Consider the following 21,649-nt stretch of genomic DNA (forward strand, 5'->3'; position numbering starts at 1 on the left):
AGAGGAGGGAAGGCACACATGCCCACAGCAGTGTTACAAGGAAACATCTACTACACAACCTACCACACCGAGACCAGAGGTTCGGTTTGGGTGGTTGTTTTTAAAGAAGCAGAACTCCAGTCCATCTACCAGAGGAACACAAAACCATGTAATTTCAAAGCAGATATTTTATAGTAGGGAAGAAGCCACATGTCCGTTTTATACCCTGGGGCTAACTCAGGTATGCTCAAGCTACTTCAAACGTATGCATTGTACTGATCTTGATTTTGGAGGGGAAAAAAACAAACCACCACCCGCCTGGGGACTGCTCTCCAGGGTGTACCGTCTCCCACTTCACAGCCCAATGACTGCCCGATGTACGCGGTAAGCTCAGGTGTTACGGGCTCAACTGCGGTCCCCTCCCAAATGCCCACACTCAAGTCCCAGCCCCCAGGCCCTCGGAACAGGACTGCCTTTGGGCTAGGCCCCTTAGAGAGGTGATCACAGTAAAATGAGGTCGCAGGGATGGCCCTGATCCAGCCGGCTGGCGTCCTCACAAGAGATCAGAGCACAGACGTGCACAGAGAACAACCAGCCAAGTGAGGAGACAGAGAAGATAAAATAGCAATAACACCACATACCAAATGCTCAATTTAAAAAAAGTCTGGTGAATGAGAAATAGAGAAATGATACAGCTTAAAGGCCAAAATTATTATAAAAACAGAACACTAAGATAAATTTTATTTACTATAGGTACTCGAGGAACTCTAGACATCAAGCCATGTAATGAGGGTCAGACGTCCACAGGTCCAATTTAAAGGGATGGTGTGTACAGAGTCACCACCCATCAAACACAAAGTGTGGTGAAAAGAAACTTACTTGGATAAAATGTAAAATGGCAGAAGTGCTGAGAGACAGAGAGAGAGAGAGAGAGAGAGAGAAAGCCTAATCCAATCAGGCAAAATTTCAAAATGAGAAGAGGTCAATTTGAGAGGCTTTACATAGACCAAGACCCGGTCCCCAACTCTATACAGCCTGCTAAAAGGCACTGGGGAAGGGGGAGGAGTTCATCAATTTAACCAAAGCGAAAGAGCAGATTGTGAAGGAGAGAAAGAAACAATTAGAGTATCTCTGACCTCAAAAGATTACAGTGAAAGTGAAAGACAAACTACATATTAAACAATATAAAGATGATGGTTTGTAGATTAAACACCAAATATAAAGTACCCAGACCTTCAAGACTATGTGCCACTGATTTTTAAACTTGGCACTTAAATATCAATTCTTGTCAGAAACCTCCAATACAACAAAAAGATTAAAAAATTAGGTCTCTCTACCTGCGGGGAATGAGAGCAAGAAAGCTAGGCGCAGTCTCTGGGAAGAAATCTGATTATATAATTAACAGATTTCTTACACAGAAGCCTCCTCGTTAGTTGGCTTGCTTTCTTTTCCTTTTTTTTAAGTAAACTGTAAAAAGCAACAAAAAAAGGAAGGAGGGGGAAAAGAACAAAAGTGACAGAAGAAAGCACCTAAGGACAGGTGTGAGGGGCAGATCAGAGATCCAGCCTGGAGAGAGGGCGTCGGTCAGACCACCAAGGCCTCTGCGAAGTGTCCCTGGGGAGCTCCTCAGTCTCCAGGGCTCATGAGCAGGGACACTTCCAACGAGCTGCCTCTCTCTGCACCATGAGCAGAAGAATTTAATACTTGTAAAGGTAACACACCATTCTTGCTGAACCCTCTACTTGGAATATTTGATATTTAACATTTATCTTTCTGTTGTCCCATGTATTTAACAGACTAAACCGATCAAGTTTTTAACTCATTACAACAGTTAAATAAGCAAAAATCTAGAACACAAGTTAAATTTCCACCAAAACTGGTTAATTATAATATGATGGAACCCTCTGTATCCCTGAAAATGTGTGCCATCAGGAAAAGACATGCTTATGCTGTTACTTCTTTTAAAACAACATTTCCATGCACCTGTCAGTGGCCTGCAGCTCTGAGACCCTGGGGCAGTGTATACGCTAGGCACAGGAGACGTGCAGACACTGGCAGCCTCTCTCAGGAAGGGCACACTCATCTCCTGGGGAACACGCGACTCTTCAGCAGTACCCTGTGCGTACGCCCAGCTAGGACAGGGCTGCGCCCTCCCCCCATAGCAGCCCAGCTCGAGACCAAAGGGACGATAAAGAAGGAACATGGGCTCCACAGCAGCAGGCGTCACACTGAAAAATCATTTAGCTGGTTCCAAGAGTGTAAAACCCATTGTCAGAGCTGGCCTTACATTCATGGAACGACGAGCTTTACGGTGTAAGGCCTGCCTTTGGTATCTGTCAGGCTGCTGACTTTTTGGCAAGGCACATGGTTTTCCTATCTGGAAGCTATCCTGGGGTTTCCTTGAAGCTTTCCCACTCCAGACTTCTAACACTACTTGTTTTTATTAGGCTAAAAAAGTATCTGTGCATCCCCCACCTGCCAGTTTTCCATTCAGTGTTTATGAGGAAATACAAGGTAACCGATGCTGACCTCAGTAAAATTCTTCTGACAAGCGACACTGAGTGCAGGTACCTGTCCTAGGAAGCCTCTGCGGAAAGGGCTACTCTGGTGCAGGGGTGCGCGCATCCCGCAGCTGCTGCAGGAGACACAGGCTGTGGGCCCGTCACAAGGACGACCTTGGGGACATCAGCAGCCCTCCTGTCTGCCTCGGGAGCACAGAGCCTCGGCGGAGGATGAGGCGGGCAAAAAGATTCCAGTACAAGCTGGGGACAGGCAGAGGCTATCAGGGTGTCGGGGACCCGCTCTGCCTCTGCCTCCCAGGTCTGTAAAGCACAAGCAGTCTCCAATAACACGCCCAAGGCCAGCCTGCCACCTTCACCACCAGACATGGCTCCAAGGCTCAGAACAATTTCAGAGTGCCTCCAGGCCACCGCCCTCCTCCCACACTTCAAGTCCCCTCTCAGGCTTCTCCCCAACTTCTGCAACTTTGGGATTCCAAGTTCACTATCAGCAGAGCCCATGGGGGCCTCAGCCACCCCTCTCTTAATCAGTGGGAAACTAAACGCTCCCAAAGATGGGGCTGTTTTCCTCCCTGCCGGCTCTGCAGGTGAGGCGGGATTGCTCAGGGCTGTCAGCGCTGTTTCAGACCCAGCCCTGGCTCTTGCATCATCCGACGTGTCACCCCTACCCCCCGCTGCTGTCCTTCTACTGGCTTAACTCATGCCCCCGAGTTCAGCTCCTGTCCTACCAGTCTCCCGCCCCGCTTTTAGTCCCGAGAGAGACCATGCTTCCTGTGCCCGGTCTCCTGGGTCCCCGACTACTGCCCTCCAGTACACAGCAGCCACATCCAGACCTGGTTGTCATCGGTGACCCACCTTTCCGCAGTCTCTACAGAGCCCCCTTCTCCCCTCTACCTTCAACCTCACCACCTCACTCTCCTAGTGACCGCACCTGCTTCTCATCCGTGACGAGCAGCGCCGCCCGCCACTGCCCCAACACCCGGCCTCTGGCAAATGCAAGCCGTGCCCCTGCCCCAAAGCCACGCTGCGGTCTGACGCTAAGCTCCCCACCACAAAGCTCAAGTGGGCTGCAACACGCCTACAGCCCCCGCCAGCACGCCCACTCCTCCGCTCCCCTAGAGGGAGGCTCCATACCTCCTCTCCCCTCTTCAGACCCGCAACACTGCCCCTCCTGTCCACCGTCCTGCTCCTGTGTCCTACCATGCCCAGCAAACGCAGTTGCCCTCACCTGCATCCCTGAGTTCTCTCCTTCTCAACTGGCTGCTGCTTTCCCCATCTGAAAATAAGAAACGCTCCCTCAAGCCCACTTCCTCCTGCCAACTACCATCCAACTTCTGTGTTAGCAAAACACCTTCAAGGACTGTCAATGCCACGCCCTCCCATTTCTGTGCCCCAATCTCTCTCCAGCCTGCCTGAGTGAGACAGGCACCTTCCCCATGACACCACAACCACCTGTCAAAATGCGCAAGACGCCCTGCCGAGGGTGGTCATCAGCCTGCAGTCCACCCCCACGGCCGCCCTGTTGGCAGAGGCCATTTCCCACCGCCGCTTGCCCCCCACAACTCTTTCCGCTTCCTCCTTGCTACCCCCTGCCAGGTCCCGAGATGTCCAGGTTCCAGGCCTTGGGCTCTCCCCACACTTTAACTTCCCTCCTCTGGGCCTCTCACTGGGCGCAGGCTCTCGACCTACCTATATGCCAGTCACCCAGCAAGTTGTACTGGAACCTAGACCTCCTGGTCCCAACTCTCACCAACTGCACACGGGACGCCACACCCGCAGGCCCATCTGGGGCAGAACGCCGGGCCTCCCGCGCTCAAAGCCACTGCTGCCCCACCACCGGGGGCGGTTAAGTGCCTGCCTCAGATGCTAGATCCCCCAGCACCCCTCTGCCTCTGCCCTCCCTCACCCCCACCCGGTCCATCGCGTCCTGCTGGGTCTAGCAGCTGACGGCTTTCCACCGTCACTGCCACCACCCCGATCTGAGCCACTATCGTGCGTTACCCGTGTCAGCGTCGCCGTCCCCTAGCTGAACGCTGGCTTCCACCTGCCCCTAAAGCCCACTCCCAGCACAGCAGCAAAAATGGCTCTTTTAAGCCAGAAACCAGATCACGTCATTCCCCTCCTTAAACTCCTCCAGTCACAGCCCACTTTGCTCAGAGGAAAAACCACGGCTCTTCGGAGGGCTTGAAGTCTCACGTGACAGAGGTTGCACGGTCCTTCTCTGCTCTCACCATTCCACTCACGTCATGTCATGTCTTCCTGGTTTCTGGAACACTCATGGCGTGGTCTCACCCTCCCCTGCTGATCCCCCTGCCTGGAACGCTCTCCCCTGAGACAGTGACGTCGCTGGCTCCCTGACCACCTTCACCCTGAGCTCCGTACGAAGCCCGCCCTCGTCTCCCAAGTTGCACGGCCGACTCCAGGCCCAGGCGCGTGGTCTGCGCGCTCACGCTGCGCACGTGATGTCGCCTCTGTGTCCTAGAAAGCAGGATCACCAGCACAGGGGGCTTTACCTACTGTTTTTCAGCAACGCATCTCAAACGCCAGAGACCGAGCAGTCTCTCAGTCGGCGTGGGCTGAGCAGAGGTGCGAAGACCCGCTCCACAGCCCTGCTCCCAAGTGGCCTCCCGGCTCTGGGCCGCCGCGCCTGTGGGAGCGCAATGGTGCGGCTGCTCACTCGAACCGACCACCAGAGCGCACTGTGCAAACATTCCCACTGGAGGACTGATGAAGACTACCAGCTCGGGCACTTCCGCAATGACCTCTGCTGCCCTTGACCTTGAGAAGTTGCTCAGTGCTTTCCACCGTGTTATAAAATGAGAGGAACAAATTCGTAAGCAAACGAGTCTGGCCGGTCAAGCTGGCAGGTGCCTGGGGCAAGGGGAGGAAGCAAAGAAGCCAAACCGTCCTTACAGACGTGCCCGTGAGGACAACTTGGCCGCGGGACCCCGTGGCTTTACAGGAGCAGAAGAGACACGTACCTTGGACGGGCGTCACCACCGCCCCTTTGAAGTGGGGGTTTATGTGTATATTCTTGGGCTGCTGGGGGGTCACGGGGGGCGGGGTCATCATCACCCTCGGGGCCTCTATCTGGGGCGGCATGTGCACGCCCTGCGGGGGCGAGGCGTGGTGCGGGTGCTGCAGGGGGAGCAGAGGCTGCAGCTGCTGCTGCTGGAACAGACTTCGGATGGGCTGCGGCGGCGGTGGCGGCGGCGGTGGCGGCGGCGGCGGCTGAGGCTGCGGAGGAGGGATTAGTCTTGGAGAGTGCGTCTGAAAACCACCAAAAAAGAGGAGACAAATTCACAGAAATCAACATTCAGAAGAAGAGTAAGGGAAGGCTGACGCCTTACAGATTTACCCTGGTGAAATAGCGGGAAGGATGGTGTGAAGTAAGTTTGCAGGGACAACTGGTGTCACATAGTGGGACCAGTAAGCTGCACTGCCCGTCCCCAGCAAGCTGCCTCACAATGCGAACCAGCCTCAGGGCAAGGAGAGAAAAAATCACAGCCTCAAAATAACTCGCATGGGGGGTGCCTGGGCGGCTCAGTGGGTTAAAGCCTCTGCCTTCGGCTCAGGTCATCATCCCAGGGTCCTGGGATCGAGCCCCGCATCAGGCTCCCTGCTCAGCAGGGAGCCTGCTTCCCTCTCTCTCTCTCTGCCTGCCCCTCTGCCTACTTGTGATTTCCGTCAAATAAATAAAATCTTTAAAAAAATAAAAAATAAAATATCTCACATGGACTCCAAAAGTTTACAAAATTTCGGTTCAGCCAATAAAATTGCCCAGAGTGAGCCAAGCACTGTGCTGCAGGCTGAGCCCGAGCTGCCCTCGCCCTCCCCACAGCCGGTCCTGCGGCTCCTCTTCCAGAAAACCAGGGAATAAAGACAGGATGTGCACAAACGGCCATGCCAGGTACAAGGCCTCCAAGAAAAGCCCAGCTACCCGAGGCAGCGGGGGACAGGAGGAGGGAAAGGGCAGAGACACGGCGGCTGGGGAAAACAAGGGAGCAGTGAGGCCACAGCCATGGGGACAGAAGACAGACAGAGGAAAGAAAACAGACACCCAAAGCAGTCCCGGGGTGGTCCCATCAGCACCAGCCCCAAGGGGAGGGGAGTGGCCACAAGGGCACGATCGCTGAGCACAGGGCCACCCCGTGTCATAAGCCCTATGTCAAGGTCCAAATACAAAGTAAGCGGCACCCCCGCACCCAGAACCCCCCGCGGACGATGCACTGCAGGGGCCCCTCGTGCCAGTCCTGCTTCCTCAGGTCCGGCAGCTGGAAGCAGAGTCCAGCGCCCCTGCGTGCACCAGGCCGGCCACACTGGGTAGCAGAGGCGGCCACTCCGCTAACGCCCCGTCTACCGCAGCACCCGCCCTCCCTGCCGGGCCGCCCGATGCCCGCGGCTCCCGAAACCGCAGCGCCTGAGGGACCGCGGCTCCAGCCCGAGCGCGTGCGCGTGCGCGAGCGGACACACCCGGACGTGAGGCGCGAAGAGCTGGAGGCGCCGCCCCGCGGGCTGCGGCGAGAGCCGAACGGGAAACGGGAAACGGGCCTCGGCCGGACGAAGAGCCTCAGGGAAAGAGGCGTCTCAGAGGCACCAAGACACTTGGGAGACCAAACCGGCTGCAGCCTCGGTCGCGGGGAAGACTGTTCCAGAGGCCCCGGGGCCAGCCCACCTCCACGGGACCCGCGCTCGGGGTGCCCGCGCGCGCCTCTTCTAGCGCACGGCGGGGGACGCGTGCAGCGCAGACGGGACAGTCAAGGCGCCGGGCAGCAGCGCGCAGAGGCCGTCCGAGGCGGCTCCGACCTGACAGCGAAGGCGGGCAGCGTCCTCCGCTCACGAACGCCAGGCGTGCTAAGGAAATCCCACGTTTGCGACCGCGAGCGTAGGGGCTGTGAGCCGCTGGAGAGGCCCAGGGCAGCTGGGGAGCGCAGAGCTGGCAAAGGGAAGGGCCGGGGACTCAGACGTGCACAGGGAGGGCCGGTGGCAGGAAGGCGATGGCACCCAGCGTGAGCTCTGGCCAGGAGGAGGGCTGACAAGAAGGCCGCTGCAGCGGACAGATGGGGGACAGCGCCGCCCAGCCCGACGTAGGCGGCTCGGGGCACAGGAGCTCCGCGGGGTGTGCGACGCACCCGAGCGCGGCGGGAAGGACTGGCCCAGGGAAGGCAGCGATTCCCAGAGCACCGTGAGAGGAGCTGAGGCGGCAAGGGACCGACGTGAGACAAAATGCACTGATGCAAGGACATGAGGAAGATTCTTCTTCCCAGAACTCTAGAGAGTCGGGAAGACAAGACAGCTCTGGGCTGGGGAGTAACCAGGACCAAGAGCGTTTGTGGTCTGAGGACAGACACAGGTGGGAGTGAGGTTAAGTTCATCTCCGACAGCTTCGGTCCTCCTGGCAAAGTGGAACCGAGGACCTCGACGCGCACGGCTGGGCACAGAGCTTACGGCCCAGAGCGCCACAAGGCCGAGCAGGTCACGCCACAGGCTTATCTCCAGTTCACAGGGAGCTGCAGAGCCCAGCTCGGTCGTGAGAATGCCGGAGACATGACACCCCCAGGGCAGCGGCCACGCAGTCTTCCCCTTGGCTAACAATGTCAAAGCGCTCACGGCTCCTCTCAGCCCAGCCTCTCTTTGGGGAGGCTAGTGGGCTCACCTCCTCTCTCTGTGGACCTCCCCTTCTTTCCAGGATCACAGAAGACACAATTACACAATCCCCTGTGTGGCTGGTCCCCCCCCACCCCGAGGAGGCCAAACTAACCAAACTGGCTGTTCGGTACACAGCGAGACGCTGGGGGTGCGGGCACCGGACGAGGAAGAGAAAGAAGAAATGAAAGGTCCAGTCTCTTTGCTATGTGAGAAGCGTAAGAAAGAAACAGCTGTATGAAGAAACAGCAGTTCTCAACATCGGCAACTTCTTTTCACTGAAATTAACCCGACTTCTCTCCCCTTCCTTCACTTCGAAGTCGGTATTCTCGCGCTGAACAGTAGGCGCCCTTTCCACCTCATCATTTCGCAAGTGAATGCTTCCTGACACTGAACTCGTCCACAAAGAGGCAAAGCGTGACCTTCCCTGAATTCAGATAAAAATGTAGGAGGGACATGCAGTAGACAGAGTGGACACATATTTGTATTAAATCAATTTGTCCTTGGAGACTGACTTCTGAAGGAAAAAGCCATAAAATCCTAAAGCCAACCAAAAGAACACGTAAAAAAATAACCACTATAATTCCTTCCTTTGCTTCTGCGATATCTCATCTTCGAAATGCACACAAAATACAACTGAACTGAAATTCCAAGTACATGATTATGGGTAGGAGAAGACAGTTACTCTAAGAGAAACCGCTCCACTGAAGGGGAGACCTCCGGTAAACAGTATAAAGGAACAACTCTTCTGATAAAATCAACAGTACCACCTAGATTGGAGACGGAACCCAGCCATCTTTTTGCGTACGGGTACGCGGGAGCTGCAGCCCTCTACAAGCAGGGAGGACAGAAGCCAGGCTCCCCGGTGGTTCTCGTCCCTTGAAGATACAGGCCTCCTGTTACTTCTTTCTCCGTAAGCAGCTGTGTACAGAATCCTCCCACTACGCGAATACCAGGAGTGAATTTGGACCACAAGTGAGCGCGTATTGTAAAGAAACTTTCGCCATTATTCCTACGATAAAACCTTAATTTCAGACTAGGAGATACACCCCGAGTCTGAAACCCATGGAGGCACACTTTCATTGTACTAAAGTCTCGGACTGTCGCCGTGAAACTAACCCTTACCATGCCAGGAGGCTGCGTCGGAAGCAGGGCCGGTCTGTGATCTTTTATTCTCGCCCGCTCGCTGTTGTCTCTCCTCTGGTCTCCCATTCCACGACACACCACAGAGCCTCCTCTCCTTCCGCCCCGCCTCGAACCATAGCGCCCCTGCTTGTGCTGTCGCTCTCTTTCTTCGAATTCCAGCAACGCAGCTTTGGCTTCCGCTGAAAGCTCTGTTTGAAAAGATGGGTAGATGTCAGAGCTCTTCCAAGAGCCGAAACTAGATCTACAGGAGAAACAGGGAAGATTCACATGACAAGACACCCCGAGGCAGCGTGGGCCTCACCCACAGGGGGCCAGCAGACTGGCAGCGACACTCGTAGCATGTTAGTGACACCTGTTACATGAAGATGGGGCCCGCCCGTGAACCTCACCTGTAGTGAGGCACAGGAGCCACAGTGTTTTCACCAGAGACCACAAAAATGTGCAGGGAGAAGTTAAAGGAATGCGCTGGGGCCCGACTTCACACAGCCCTCAAGCCGCCGCCATCCCTCCCTCAGTACCGGCGGGCGGTGCCGGCGAGGAGTGGGCTCGGCCAGTGCACTGCGCTCGGTGAGACCAGTACCGGCAGCAGGGCTGTGCAGTGGCACACAGACTCCAAATGAAATAAAACACATTACTGGTTATGCTGAAGTAAACGAAACTATCCGTGAAAACACTGCAAATCAATTAACTTCATACAATGGAAAACTCATTATCGTTTCAGATTTATCAAAACAGACCTTTACTCTGTGAAAAAACACTTCTATCCATGCAGTCTGATAGGGAAGCTCTATCAGATGAAAGCAAAGGCACAGAAGAAAAAACTCATTAATGCAAATGCTTGTGGGACACCCGCGAGATGCTCACCTCTCTGACCAATGCTTTAAGGACACAAAAAACACAGACTCTGGCCCTAAAAAACTTCAGCTGGCACATTATTATAAATTCCTAAAAGAGAAAAGCTGACTGACTCATACGGTTCCTTTATTTTAAAATTATTACCTGAATTGGGGTACCTTACATTAACAAACGTAAACCTTCGAAAGGTTTCACTGAATCCCGAGAGGCATTCTTACACTTTCTTCCACAGTGAAGGGCAAATTTTAAACATTATCAGTTCATCTTCTACCTTGGATTCCATAATCACCACCAAACTCTTCCAAAATCTCTAAGCCACATTTCATTTTCTTGATATTGTTTCTATGGTATTGCCCTCCCCTTCAAATAAGTCTAGACCCCATTCAAAAGAAAATTTAATCTCCTCTTAACAAGCACAGACTTTTACTCTAATCTTGACTACATGATTGGTTCATATACACATTTTTTGCGGTGAATCAGCAATTATTTTTCTAGTGGTTCTAAGTGTCAAGATTAATTTCACTATCCCCAGTAATAAAATGGTTTCAAATGACATCTTTAATCAGCAAGTAAAAATGCTTTCCTCCAATTGAGACAAGCTGTCACAAAAGGTCACCAAAATATGACAGGATGGAAATTACATTTGTAACTTCAACTGAAATGTTAATTTCCTCTTAAGTGTTTTCTGAACTATGTCCATATTCTAAAGTAAAGAGACATAGTTGAATGTAACAAAGTTCTATACTGTATTGTCCTTGCCTACAATGTGTTTAATAACATTTGCATATAAATAATTTTTATAGTAGTTGGACGAATACATAATGGATAAATATTTATAGAATACACAGCTTATCTGGCAAAATAAAAATAACAAATGATAGTCTGAATTTTTTTGTAAGAGAATTTCGATCAAGCAATTTGTTTTAAAAAAAAAAACCTTGCTTGTACTACAAGGACCATCACGTAAACTGAAGGCAGGATCCTACGGCTGGCACTATCCGTCTCGAACGGTTTATTACTAGATGAAAATATTCTTCCCACAGGTCCTTGGCCTTAAACAAAATTAACTAAGGATATTATTTCAAGAGAACAATATGTGGAAATAGTAAGAATGTTCTTTCTTTAGGCTAAAGCAATAAAATGCAATTTAACATTTACATGTGCCAGTAAAATTTAGAATACTGCAAAATCTCGATGCCTACTCACAGACTAATGGATTAAAAAAAAGGCCTAACTTGAAAGTAGTCTTTCAGGTACCACGTGTACTGCTCTCAAAGGAACTCTCAGGTCCACCTCTGAAGGCCAAAGCAGCAGCAGCTCTGAACTTCTGTGCTGAGACTTAAGAAAAACCAGTCACTGACACCTACTTTTTAGAGATGGTTTTTGGCATTTCCATTCAAAATACATTACTCCCATACACGTATCAGTTCTAGAAACCCTTCTCAGCTGCGTTCCACAGAGAATTAAAACCCTTAGACCCTACGGCATCCTTTGTACAGAATGAGCAACTCTATCTGCTAATAAGCATGTGGTTTTGTACCACCCTCAGGGAGACTGAGAAAAAGTCACATTTTCTGGAAGGCTTAGCTCCCAGAATGCTGGCTGACTCCTTACTTAAGATCTTAACCTACAGGAAAGCCCAAAATTCTACCTGAATTCAAAATCCACATCAGCGACTGCGTACCAGGTTCTGGAGCTGTACACGACTCCGTGGCCCACCCACTGAACGATGGCGTCCCCGATCTGAACACGAGAATAACTAAGTGAGACCCAACAACCCAACCCTTGTAGGTTGTGTAGGGAACTCACTACCCACACGCAGGGTCAAAGGGTCAGAAAAAGGGGGTGCCAGAGCACGATTTCAGGCTTCTTTTTAAAGAGTGGAAGGTTCTCAATATCAATCAATGATTAAGACAAAATCATTTTTGTCTTCAAAATGTTCAAAGAAACATCACTTGTCAAGAAATACGTATTATATGAGATGACATGTAGACTCTGGCAGCAGGATACCTACAAGGAGTAGGTAAACAGCTATATACAGTCAAATAAATGTTGGGTGTTTCTGTACAGAACCTGAAACCGCTACCTGCTACCAAGCGCACGGGAACTGACAGCCTGACGGGTAAAACTTATGCAGATTTATGGTTTACCAGACACCGTAGCAGCTTCTCTTTCTCAATCAGTATTTTCTTTTATGTAAAACTAATCTTTTGTTGGGAGAGTGGGGGTGGGGTCAGGGTAATAAGAGAGTACACTGTTTTAGGAAACCCATCTGTAAATGGGACAGAAAAATCCTTTTTGTACCGGGAATAACCCTAACTTTGAGTTACTAGAAAACTTGTGTTTCGAATGCTACGCTTGCTTATGTCAGGGCTCACACATATGGAGCAGAGACAGACACATTTAAGCACCATTTCCACTTGCCCTATTACCTGGCTAAATCAGCACAAATGCATTTAAACGTAATTTCTTAATGTTTATAAACATATATTTTTTTTTCCCCAGGGGTTAATTTCTTAATGTTTAAAAGAACGGCAAATGTCCAAACTGCTTACGCTTGTAGCCCCCGCTCCACCTCTAAGGACCCCAGACTCTCTACCCCTGTATTTAAAGGCTCCAGCTTGCCTACCACTAACCCCTTCCAACCTCTTCTCTCAGGAGGTACAAATGACCCTGAAGAGAGCAAAATGAGCCAAAGGTCCTGAGATGGAGAAATGAAAGCCACAGAGACGGTGAGTGAACACAAGCAGGTCGAACACCTGGGCTGTCAGTGCCCGGGGCAGGTACAACGCAGAGATGACCCCGGCTGAGGACAGGAGGTGGGAGAGGCATCGAGGTTCAGGGGAAAGTGACCCTCACGCTGGCCTACAGGAAGCTGGCTATAGACGAAAAAGGCCCTTCTCGATGTTTGTCGAGTGACGTCACACCCTTAGAACCTGCAGCTATCCCCGTTATTATGACGTGACACACAAGTTCCACCACCTGGGAGAACAATGCCACAGCCACTACCAAACCGCAGAGAAGTGATGAATTCTCCCTCTGTGCCATTCAGCCTGGGGCGTCCACTCTCCCTTTTCATCCTACTCCAGCCCGAGCCTGAGACATCTGCTCTAGTGTGTAATGTTACCTATCCTTCCTGCTGAAAGATGCCCTTCCGTTCTTTCCCATCCTCCTGCGTTCCCAAGACCGACGGCACATCCTCCTTCTTAGCAACTTATGCCGTCCTGCTTCAGCCCAACTGGCAACTTCACAGCATAACTTGAGCTAAGTGCAGAGCATTCTTGGGTCAAAAGCTAGAGGAGGGGGAAATCAGAGGGCAAAGAAGTGGAGACTGCCAGGAGTCCACCAGTAATCGCCCCATAAATCTCGCTTCGTAAAGGTAACATGGAAATACAGGCTCGCTGTTCGTCTGTATACACTGGGCGCCTGGCATCCTCATGCAGAAGTCCCATCTGCCACTTACAGACCCATGTTCATGTTTCCAAGTGAAAAGGACTGTAAAAAAATGGTTAAGAAGTGATCAATGTAGTGACTGACAGTTAGTTCCTCGATTTTTATTTTGACCTGAAAGTGGGTAAACCCTATCCCCCCACCGTCCCACGTCCTCTCCCTAGAATACAGTACAGTATCCCAACGGGTAAACTCTATGACCTCCCCTGGCCCGAGAACACAGCACAGTACCCCAGACGTTCTTAAAGAAGAATCCCAGAGCAGCAGGGGCACCACCACCTGCCAACTCCTCAGAAACACAACCGCCCTGTGCAGTGTCCTGAACCAACAGACTCGAGAGAGCTAGCAGTGGGTCCGGGAATCTGTGTTTCAGCAAACCTTCTAGGCGATTCTGTTGCTCAAATTGGAGAACCTCTGCTCTTTCCTCTGCACTGGACACTGGAAAAATCAAACCCCTAGGGGGAGGGGAGGGTGACCAGTGAAGGGCTCTCCGCTCTCAGCAACGGCCTGCTGCGGGTCCTGCAAAGCAGTGTCTGCTCAGAATGACAGTCAGTCAATCATGTCTATGAACAAGGTACCTTAGCTCATAAAACATGGAGAGGAAATCACATCCAGGAAAAGAAAACAGAAAAAAGATGGTTATCACAACACTAACGGGAACAAAATACGAGTAGTCTGGTCCAGAATCAGCCTTCCAGAAGGATCAAATGGCCCTGCGCCACCCCCACACCACCCTCCCAGAGCCAGCAGGACCTGCACGGTATATGCCTGAGAGCAGGTCCAAGCCATCAACTCCAAAAGAAAAAGCTGTTAAAAAAATAAGCAATCAGATACTTTATTCAAATATTTTTAGTCCAGAAGACAGTCATTTTCACAGAATGACTTTTACGGCACCGTAACTCAGCTCTAACGTCACGCAGCCCATGCACACTCTGGACGGCACACGCAGTAACCTATGGAGTCCAACGGTTTCTGCCCATCTGAGCCGTCATGACAGCACGACGAAGGAAGCGGACACGGGAGTGAAGAAGGATGGGAGACAGGCAAAAAAGTTACCCAAAGTTTCTGGAATGTTCCTTCTCTCTCTAGTCACATCGGAGAGCCTAATAATTGTTCCTTCTTTCCTTTCAGTTTTGAAACGTAACCGTCCAGATTCTTCATCATCATCATCTTCTTCATCGGATTCTTCTTTTATGTCCTTCTGCAGTTCCAAAGTTTCCATACCTCCCTAGAGCACCGACACACAAAACAGAAAGGGACTGAGACTGAGTTCACATCCTTCTGAATTAAATACTGAAGCGTGATCCACACACACACACACACACACACACACGCGTAAAGGTTCTTTATATTTAAGATGTAAAGATACTGTAAAATGTTCCATGACAAGGCCATGTAAAACACTAACCTGATTTCCAGGAACAAATAATTTCAAACATTAAAAACAAAGTCAGAAAAAGTTCAAGTCTTCCTTGTAATTAATACACAATATATTTTTACTTATACTTCTGAGAGAGAAAACATGAACTTCTTCCTTCTTTTTTTTTTTCCAATTTTTTTAAAGTAGGCTCTGTGCCCAGCTTTGGGCTTGAACTCACAACCTCGAGACCAAGAGTCATATGCTCGACCATCAGAGCCAGCCAAGGGGCCCAAGAACCATAAATTTCAAAAAGTCACTGCTGGCCTCAAGCCGGATCCAGATTCCAGCAAAATTCAACATATACATTAAGCCAGCATTGGAGTTCCATGAGTCATCGGCATACGTCCCACCATGTGACTTACATCTGATGAGAGCACACTCTTTCCTGTCAGAGGCTCAATATTCCCAGTAACTCCTGACCTCCTCTGCCATGATTTCTACTCTTGGCACGCACTCCAAAACTGCTATTAGGTTGGTTGGTTTCTTCAGACTCCAAAAATCTGTCCTCCCTCACTCTTAGCCTCTCCCTTCTTTCAACATCCAGAGTTCATTTATCACTGCCTCTGGCTCAGAGTACTGCAACAGCGAAGCTAGGTTTTTTTCTCAGTCATGCTAAAACCAGCTTTTATCTTTTATTTTATTATATCAGCATTCCTACAGAAATACTGCCCAGCCTAGTCCCAACTAAAAATTTCTTCATCAACAATTCTTACTTTAGCCCTGATATTCCCATTGATACTGACCACTTTCCCCCTTGCACTAGAAGTCTAGGTAACCTCCTGGGAGATAAAATACGGACTTACAAGTGCGAGGTTCATTTAAATACTTTTTGTAAATGTAAAGAAAACAGAATTTGCCCCTTTATTTTCGTGATTCATAATTTTAAATGTCCTTTACTCTCAAAGGAAACAAAGATGAACCACTTTATTAGAAAATGCACAAGAAAAAGTTTAACATAAACCAAAATATAATTGTTTTCTATTCTTTCCCCAACACTTTCTGTGCAAAAAGATCAACTACGAATGCACATACTCACTGCTATACTCACGTCTCTAACATCTTCAGGAGTTCAAACACCTGAAGATAAAATGATGACTGTATAGTGACGATGACACCACCACCTTCCAGTATTCCGACAGTCAGTCTACCGCGGAATTTTAAAGTACCCATGTCTTGGCATTTGCTCATTTGAGATCAGTATTACTGTCTTACTGAACATCTGAAACCAAAATGAGTAACACGGACGCTGGGCCCAGCCGGGCTTGCTCAAAGGTCGGCTCACTCACGAAGGACGCTTCCCACTTCCATAAGGCTCCAGAGCAGCGCTGCTCCAATCCAGCGTTCACACCCATCCCCGGGAATCCTGTTACAACAGACTGTGATTCTGCAGGTCCACGGTGGGGCCCGAGACTGCATTTCTAACAAACTCCTAACACACTGGTCCAGAGACCACACGTTTTGAGTGGCAAGGCCACAGAGGAAGAAAGAAATGGCTACCAATAAAGCAAAGATTCTACTTCCTACAATGGTCATTTCTAATGTAGCCATTAACAGAAATTCCAGTGCAAAGACTTTCCGAGCAAGTTTAACATAAAACACGACAAGACTGAAATCCATAAAGTTTATTTTGCATCTGAATCTCCACCTAAGAAATCAAGAGAGGACAAGGACGAGCTGAAAACTGTTTCTTTGGAGCAAATGCCCGCCGGACACAAACCAACCCAGTCTACGCCCCAGCAAATCGCCTTCCCGGACATCTCACACAAGAGAAACAATCATTTACGTTCACAGAAAGAGCCTGTAGGAACATACTTATGCTCTCTTCTGGATCACCGAAACCAGATCGACAGTAAGTGAACGGCTACGTGACAGGAGCCACTCAATGCTCACGTGCAGCAACAGGGAATCGACTACGGACATACACGTGGGGCGAAATCACAGAAGCCCTGCCCGAGGAGAGAAGCCGATCACACGCTGCAACGAGTCCACTCCCAGGCCGGTCTCCGGAGAACACATCACACCAGTTGCCACTGATTAGAAACGGACGGAAGGCAGGACCGCAAAATGACCGCATACGGTAGTTTCTGAGCGGTGGAACTCCTGGAAGGCAAGCTTCTGGCTGAAGTCTCAGAGGCCAGTCAAGCCTTGAATGACACGAAGGACTACACAAGCCCAGAACCCTCACGCTAAACCACGGCCTGGCCTCGCCTGCCTCAACCACAGCCGACCACTGGACAACCTGCACTGAGCTAGACTCGTGCCTTTGAGCACCTCTTATTCTAAACACTGGCTCAAAAAAAGGAAAAAAAGGCATCTTTTTTGGCCATTATGATTTACAGAATCAAATAACCTATCTGCCAACTGCTGAGTTTCTCCACATTTTTTTTAAATATTTATTTGACAGAGAGAGACAGACAGCAAGAAAGGGGACACAAGCAGGGGGAGTGAGAGAGGAAGAAGCAGGCTCTCTGCTGAGCAAGGAGCCTGATGTGGGGCTTGATCCCAGGACCCTGGGATTATGACCTGAGCCAAAGGCAGACGCTTAATGACTGAGCCATCTAGGCGCCCCTCGCCACAGTTTTAACAAGTACCAGCTAGTATTCTACTCATAAGTAAAACTCCAATGAAGAACAGTGCTGGTGACATAAAAATCAAATTATCGTAAGATACTATTGTGTATGAAGTTAAATATGTGTATCTGTGATCTCATTATTAGGCTTTCCAAAAATACACAGAGACTTGATTTTTAACTACTTAATTATCTTGAAAACCTGACAGATGTAATTGTAATTCTTAACAGAGGGTACACATGAAAACCATCATGAAAGTTCTTAAAAATAGACAACTCTATCAAAATCTTGCCACATACAGTTGACCCCTGAACAACACAAGTTGGAAATGCACAGGTCCACTTGTATGTGAATTTTTTTTTTTTTTGGTTAAACACAGTACTGTAAATGTCTTTTCTTTATGATTGTCTTAACATTTTCTTTCCTCTAGCTTACTTTATTGTAAGGATATAGTATATAATACATATAACATACAAAATAGGTGTTAATCGACTATTATCAGTAAGCTCTTAGCAGTGATGTTCTGAGGTAGTTAAAAGTTACACACAGATTTTCAACTGAGAGGGGGGACCAGTGACCCCAACCCCAGCACTGTTCATGGGTCAAAGGTATAAAGGATTAGAAAGTCTAGCGCTGCTGGGTGGCTCAGTGGGTTAAGCCTCTGCCTTCGGCTCAGGTCATGATCTCAGGGTCCTGGGATCGAGCCCCGCATCAGGCTCTCTGCTCGGTGGGGAGCCTGCTTCCCCCTCTCTCTGCCTGCCTCTCTGCCTGCTTGTGATCTCTCTCCATCAAATAAATAAAATCTTAAAAAAAAAAAAAAAAAAAGAATTAGAAAGTCTAAGGGAAAGCAAGATCCAGGCCTGCAGATATTTTTAAGTTCTCCAGATAATTCTGAAATGAACCTGTGATCTAAGCTTTTTAAAAGAAAATTCAGTATTCTTTCCCAAACCCAAGGGGAACAAAAACAGGTGTTCTCTGAAACAGGGTGGGGAGAAGCATAAAGAACATAGTTTTTAAAAATTTACTGAAAGTTTTTAATGTTTACAGAATATTTTAATAGAGAATAATTCTTTATTATACTAAGAAATAGAAATCAAATACAAGTATTAATTCTACCAATTGTGAAAATTTAGGGATGCCTGGCGGAGCTCAGTCTGTTAAGCATCTGACTCTTGATTTCGGCCCAGGTCATGATCTCAGAGTCCTGAGATTAAGCTCCGCATGCAGTAGGCAATCTGCTTGAGATTCTCTCTCCTCCTGCCTTCGCCCCCTCCCCACTGCTTGCTCACTCACACTCTCCTCCCCCACTCCAAAATACACAAATCTTTAAAAAAAAATGGTGAAAATTTACAAGTTGTAGAGACGGAGCAATCAAATTGCACAAAAACTCTAATTACAGACCATTATCCTTCATAAATACAGACACAAAATTCCTCAAAAAAAAAAAAAACAAAAGCACGTGGAATCTAGCAAAATATAAAACAGGAAAATATATCACAACTAAATGAGGTTAGCCAGAAGCACAAGGTTGATTTAAGATACAAAAAAAATTAATTTACCAAATCTTAGAGAAAAATTCTAAATATATGTAGATAGCACCCCTGCCCCCAAACCCTCCCTCCACCAGAGGCAGAACTCCAGTCCATCCGCCCTTGAAGGGCAGACGATGAGGGACTTGCTTCTAAGGAACAGAGCACGAACAGGAAAGACCATACTTTGTAGATGTACTACCTGTAACTGGCAAACAGGACGTGGCCATGTGATCAAGAGTGACATTGGCAGAGAGGTCCCATACCCAGTGGTATGATGGATGACAAGGGCAGCCAACCTCTGTGGCATTCCTTCCAACCCCCCCATGACCCAGCGTAATCATGAGAAAGTATCAGACGAGCCCAGACGGGAGGACACATGCTATGGGCTACGCGGCCAGCGCAGCTCTAGACTGGCATGGTCATGAAGCGCAGGCAGACCAGAGGGGACACACACAACAGCGTGGACCCCAAGACTAGATCCCAGAACAGTAAGAGCACATACAAAATTCCTTGTTAAAGGGCAATTAAAAAAGTCTGGAGTATAGGTAACAGTTTTTTAAAAGTCAGTTTAATTCACATTAATAAAAGACAAAAACCACAGGAATATCTCAAAAGATGCAGAAAAAGCACTGACAAAATTGAACAGCCATTTCTCATTCTCAACGAACGAGATACGGAAAAGAGCTTCAATCTGATGAAACACACACCAACTTGCGGTGAGCTCCGGTCACTGACTTGATGAAACACTGCGCACTCCCCACCATCAGGAAGCAGGCAGAGGGCGCGCCTTTGGTATTTCTCTTCTTTCCAAGAGACGAAAGAAATCAAAGCACAGGTAGGATATGAAGAATTAAGTGTGTGTGTTAACCGTAACACGATCACTAAGCCGTCAGTTTTCCCCCAGTCTGATGGAAAGGTAATAATGCATTCCCTACCCAAATCCCAATCAGACTTTCAGCAGACACTGGCAAATCAGTTACAGAATTTATATGGAGTTCAAAGGACCTAGAAGAGCTGAAGCAATCCTGAAAAGGAAAACAAAACCGGTGGATTTACATTAGCAGCTTCCATGCCGTGGTAAGCAAGACAGTGCAGTATCAGCGAGGGAACAAGAGAGGTTCCAGAAAGAGCCCCAAACTTAAATGATCAATTAATTCCCAACGTAAGCACTAAGACAATTCAATGGGAAAGGAAGGTTTTACAACAAATAATGGTGCAACAATCAGATAGACATAGAGGAAAAAGTGAAACTCAGATACACACATAAACATAATAGCTGAGACAGATCACAGACCTAAACGACAAAGAGTTAATGCTAAGAAAGCTTCCAGAAGAAAACACAGGCTAGTATCTTTGCAGCTCTGGGATAGATAAAGATTTCTTGGGTCACAGAATTACCTGGTCTTCATCAAATTAAAATTTTCTGCTCATGAAAAGATACGTTTAAGAAAATTTGAACAGAAGCCACAGGCTCAGAGAAAATACCCACTATACATATAAACACCTGTCTGTCTATACATCTGACTGTCGATCTAAGGGCACCTGGGTGGCCAAGTCAATTAGGCGTCCGACTTTCAGTTCAGATCAGGTCATGATCTTGCGATTGTGGGATCGAGTCCCACCGTCGGGCTCTGTGCTCAGTGCGGAGTCTGCTTCAGATTCTCTCTCCCTTTCCCTCTTTGTGCATTCTCACTCTCAAATAAACAAACAGATCTTTAAAAAAACATCTACCTAGAACACACAAACAGGAGCTTTAGAGAATGTCTGTTCTATGCAGAGCATATAGAGACAATTTATATTCTCTACGTGGCATTCACAGACTGTGCACAGCATACACAGACAAAGATGAAAAAGAACCCATATCTTTAAAGACTAAAAATGGACACAAGGAAGATCTAGAAGTGGAATCAGCACACGGAACGGCACGCAATACCAGCAGCTATCAAAGGAACACGCTGGAAGCATAACGACACCAAGTGAAAGGACTACATGGAAGCAACGGACACTATGAGTGATGGCGAATGGAGATTCTCAGGCAAGACCGCGGGAGCACGAAATGATACGACCACTCTGGGAAACCATTTGGTGGATTCCCATAGAACTAACTTCTACTCTGTCTCAGTAATTCCATTCACAGTTAATACCAAGGAAAATGAAAAGCTACATCCACTAAAAGATATGTAAGATAATCTTTACAGCTGAATTACTCATGACTTTAAAAAAAAAGAAAACGAAAAGAAAACCCAGGTGCCTGCGTGGATCAGGGGGTGAAGCATCTGCCTTTAACTCGGGTCATGTTCTCAGGGTCCTGGGATCGAGGTCCGCGTCAAGCTCCCTGCTCAGCGGGGAGTCTGCCCTGCTTCTGCTCTCTCTCAAACAAATATAGATCTTTTTTATATATACTTTACTTATTTGCCAGGGGAAGGGAGAGAGAAAGCGTGAGCACAAACAGGCGGAGCGGCAGGCAGAGGGAGAGGGAGAAGCAGGCTCCCCACTGAGCAGAGAGCCCAACGCGGGCCTCGATTCCCGGAC

General features: G+C 48.8%; 1 protein-coding gene across 2 annotated transcripts in view; it reads right to left on the reverse strand.

Moving 5' to 3' along the window:
- RBM33 (RNA binding motif protein 33) overlaps positions 1 to 21,649 on the reverse strand; it is a 128,226-nt gene that overhangs the window by 54,116 nt on the left and 52,461 nt on the right. For both annotated transcript variants that reach the window (XM_032840274.1, XM_032840273.1), the window contains exons 6-8: positions 14,652 to 14,823; positions 9,270 to 9,478; positions 5,480 to 5,768 (exon numbers count right to left, since the gene is read on the reverse strand). In XM_032840274.1, the coding sequence (XP_032696165.1) occupies positions 5,480 to 5,768; positions 9,270 to 9,478; positions 14,652 to 14,823 (670 nt within the window). The remainder of the gene's footprint in view (positions 1 to 5,479; positions 5,769 to 9,269; positions 9,479 to 14,651; positions 14,824 to 21,649) is intronic.

The sequence above is a fragment of the Lontra canadensis genome, unplaced genomic scaffold, assembly GCF_010015895.1.
Source record: "Lontra canadensis isolate GAN:19392208 unplaced genomic scaffold, GSC_riverotter_1.0 scaffold111, whole genome shotgun sequence".
Lineage (NCBI taxonomy): Eukaryota > Metazoa > Chordata > Mammalia > Carnivora > Mustelidae > Lontra > Lontra canadensis.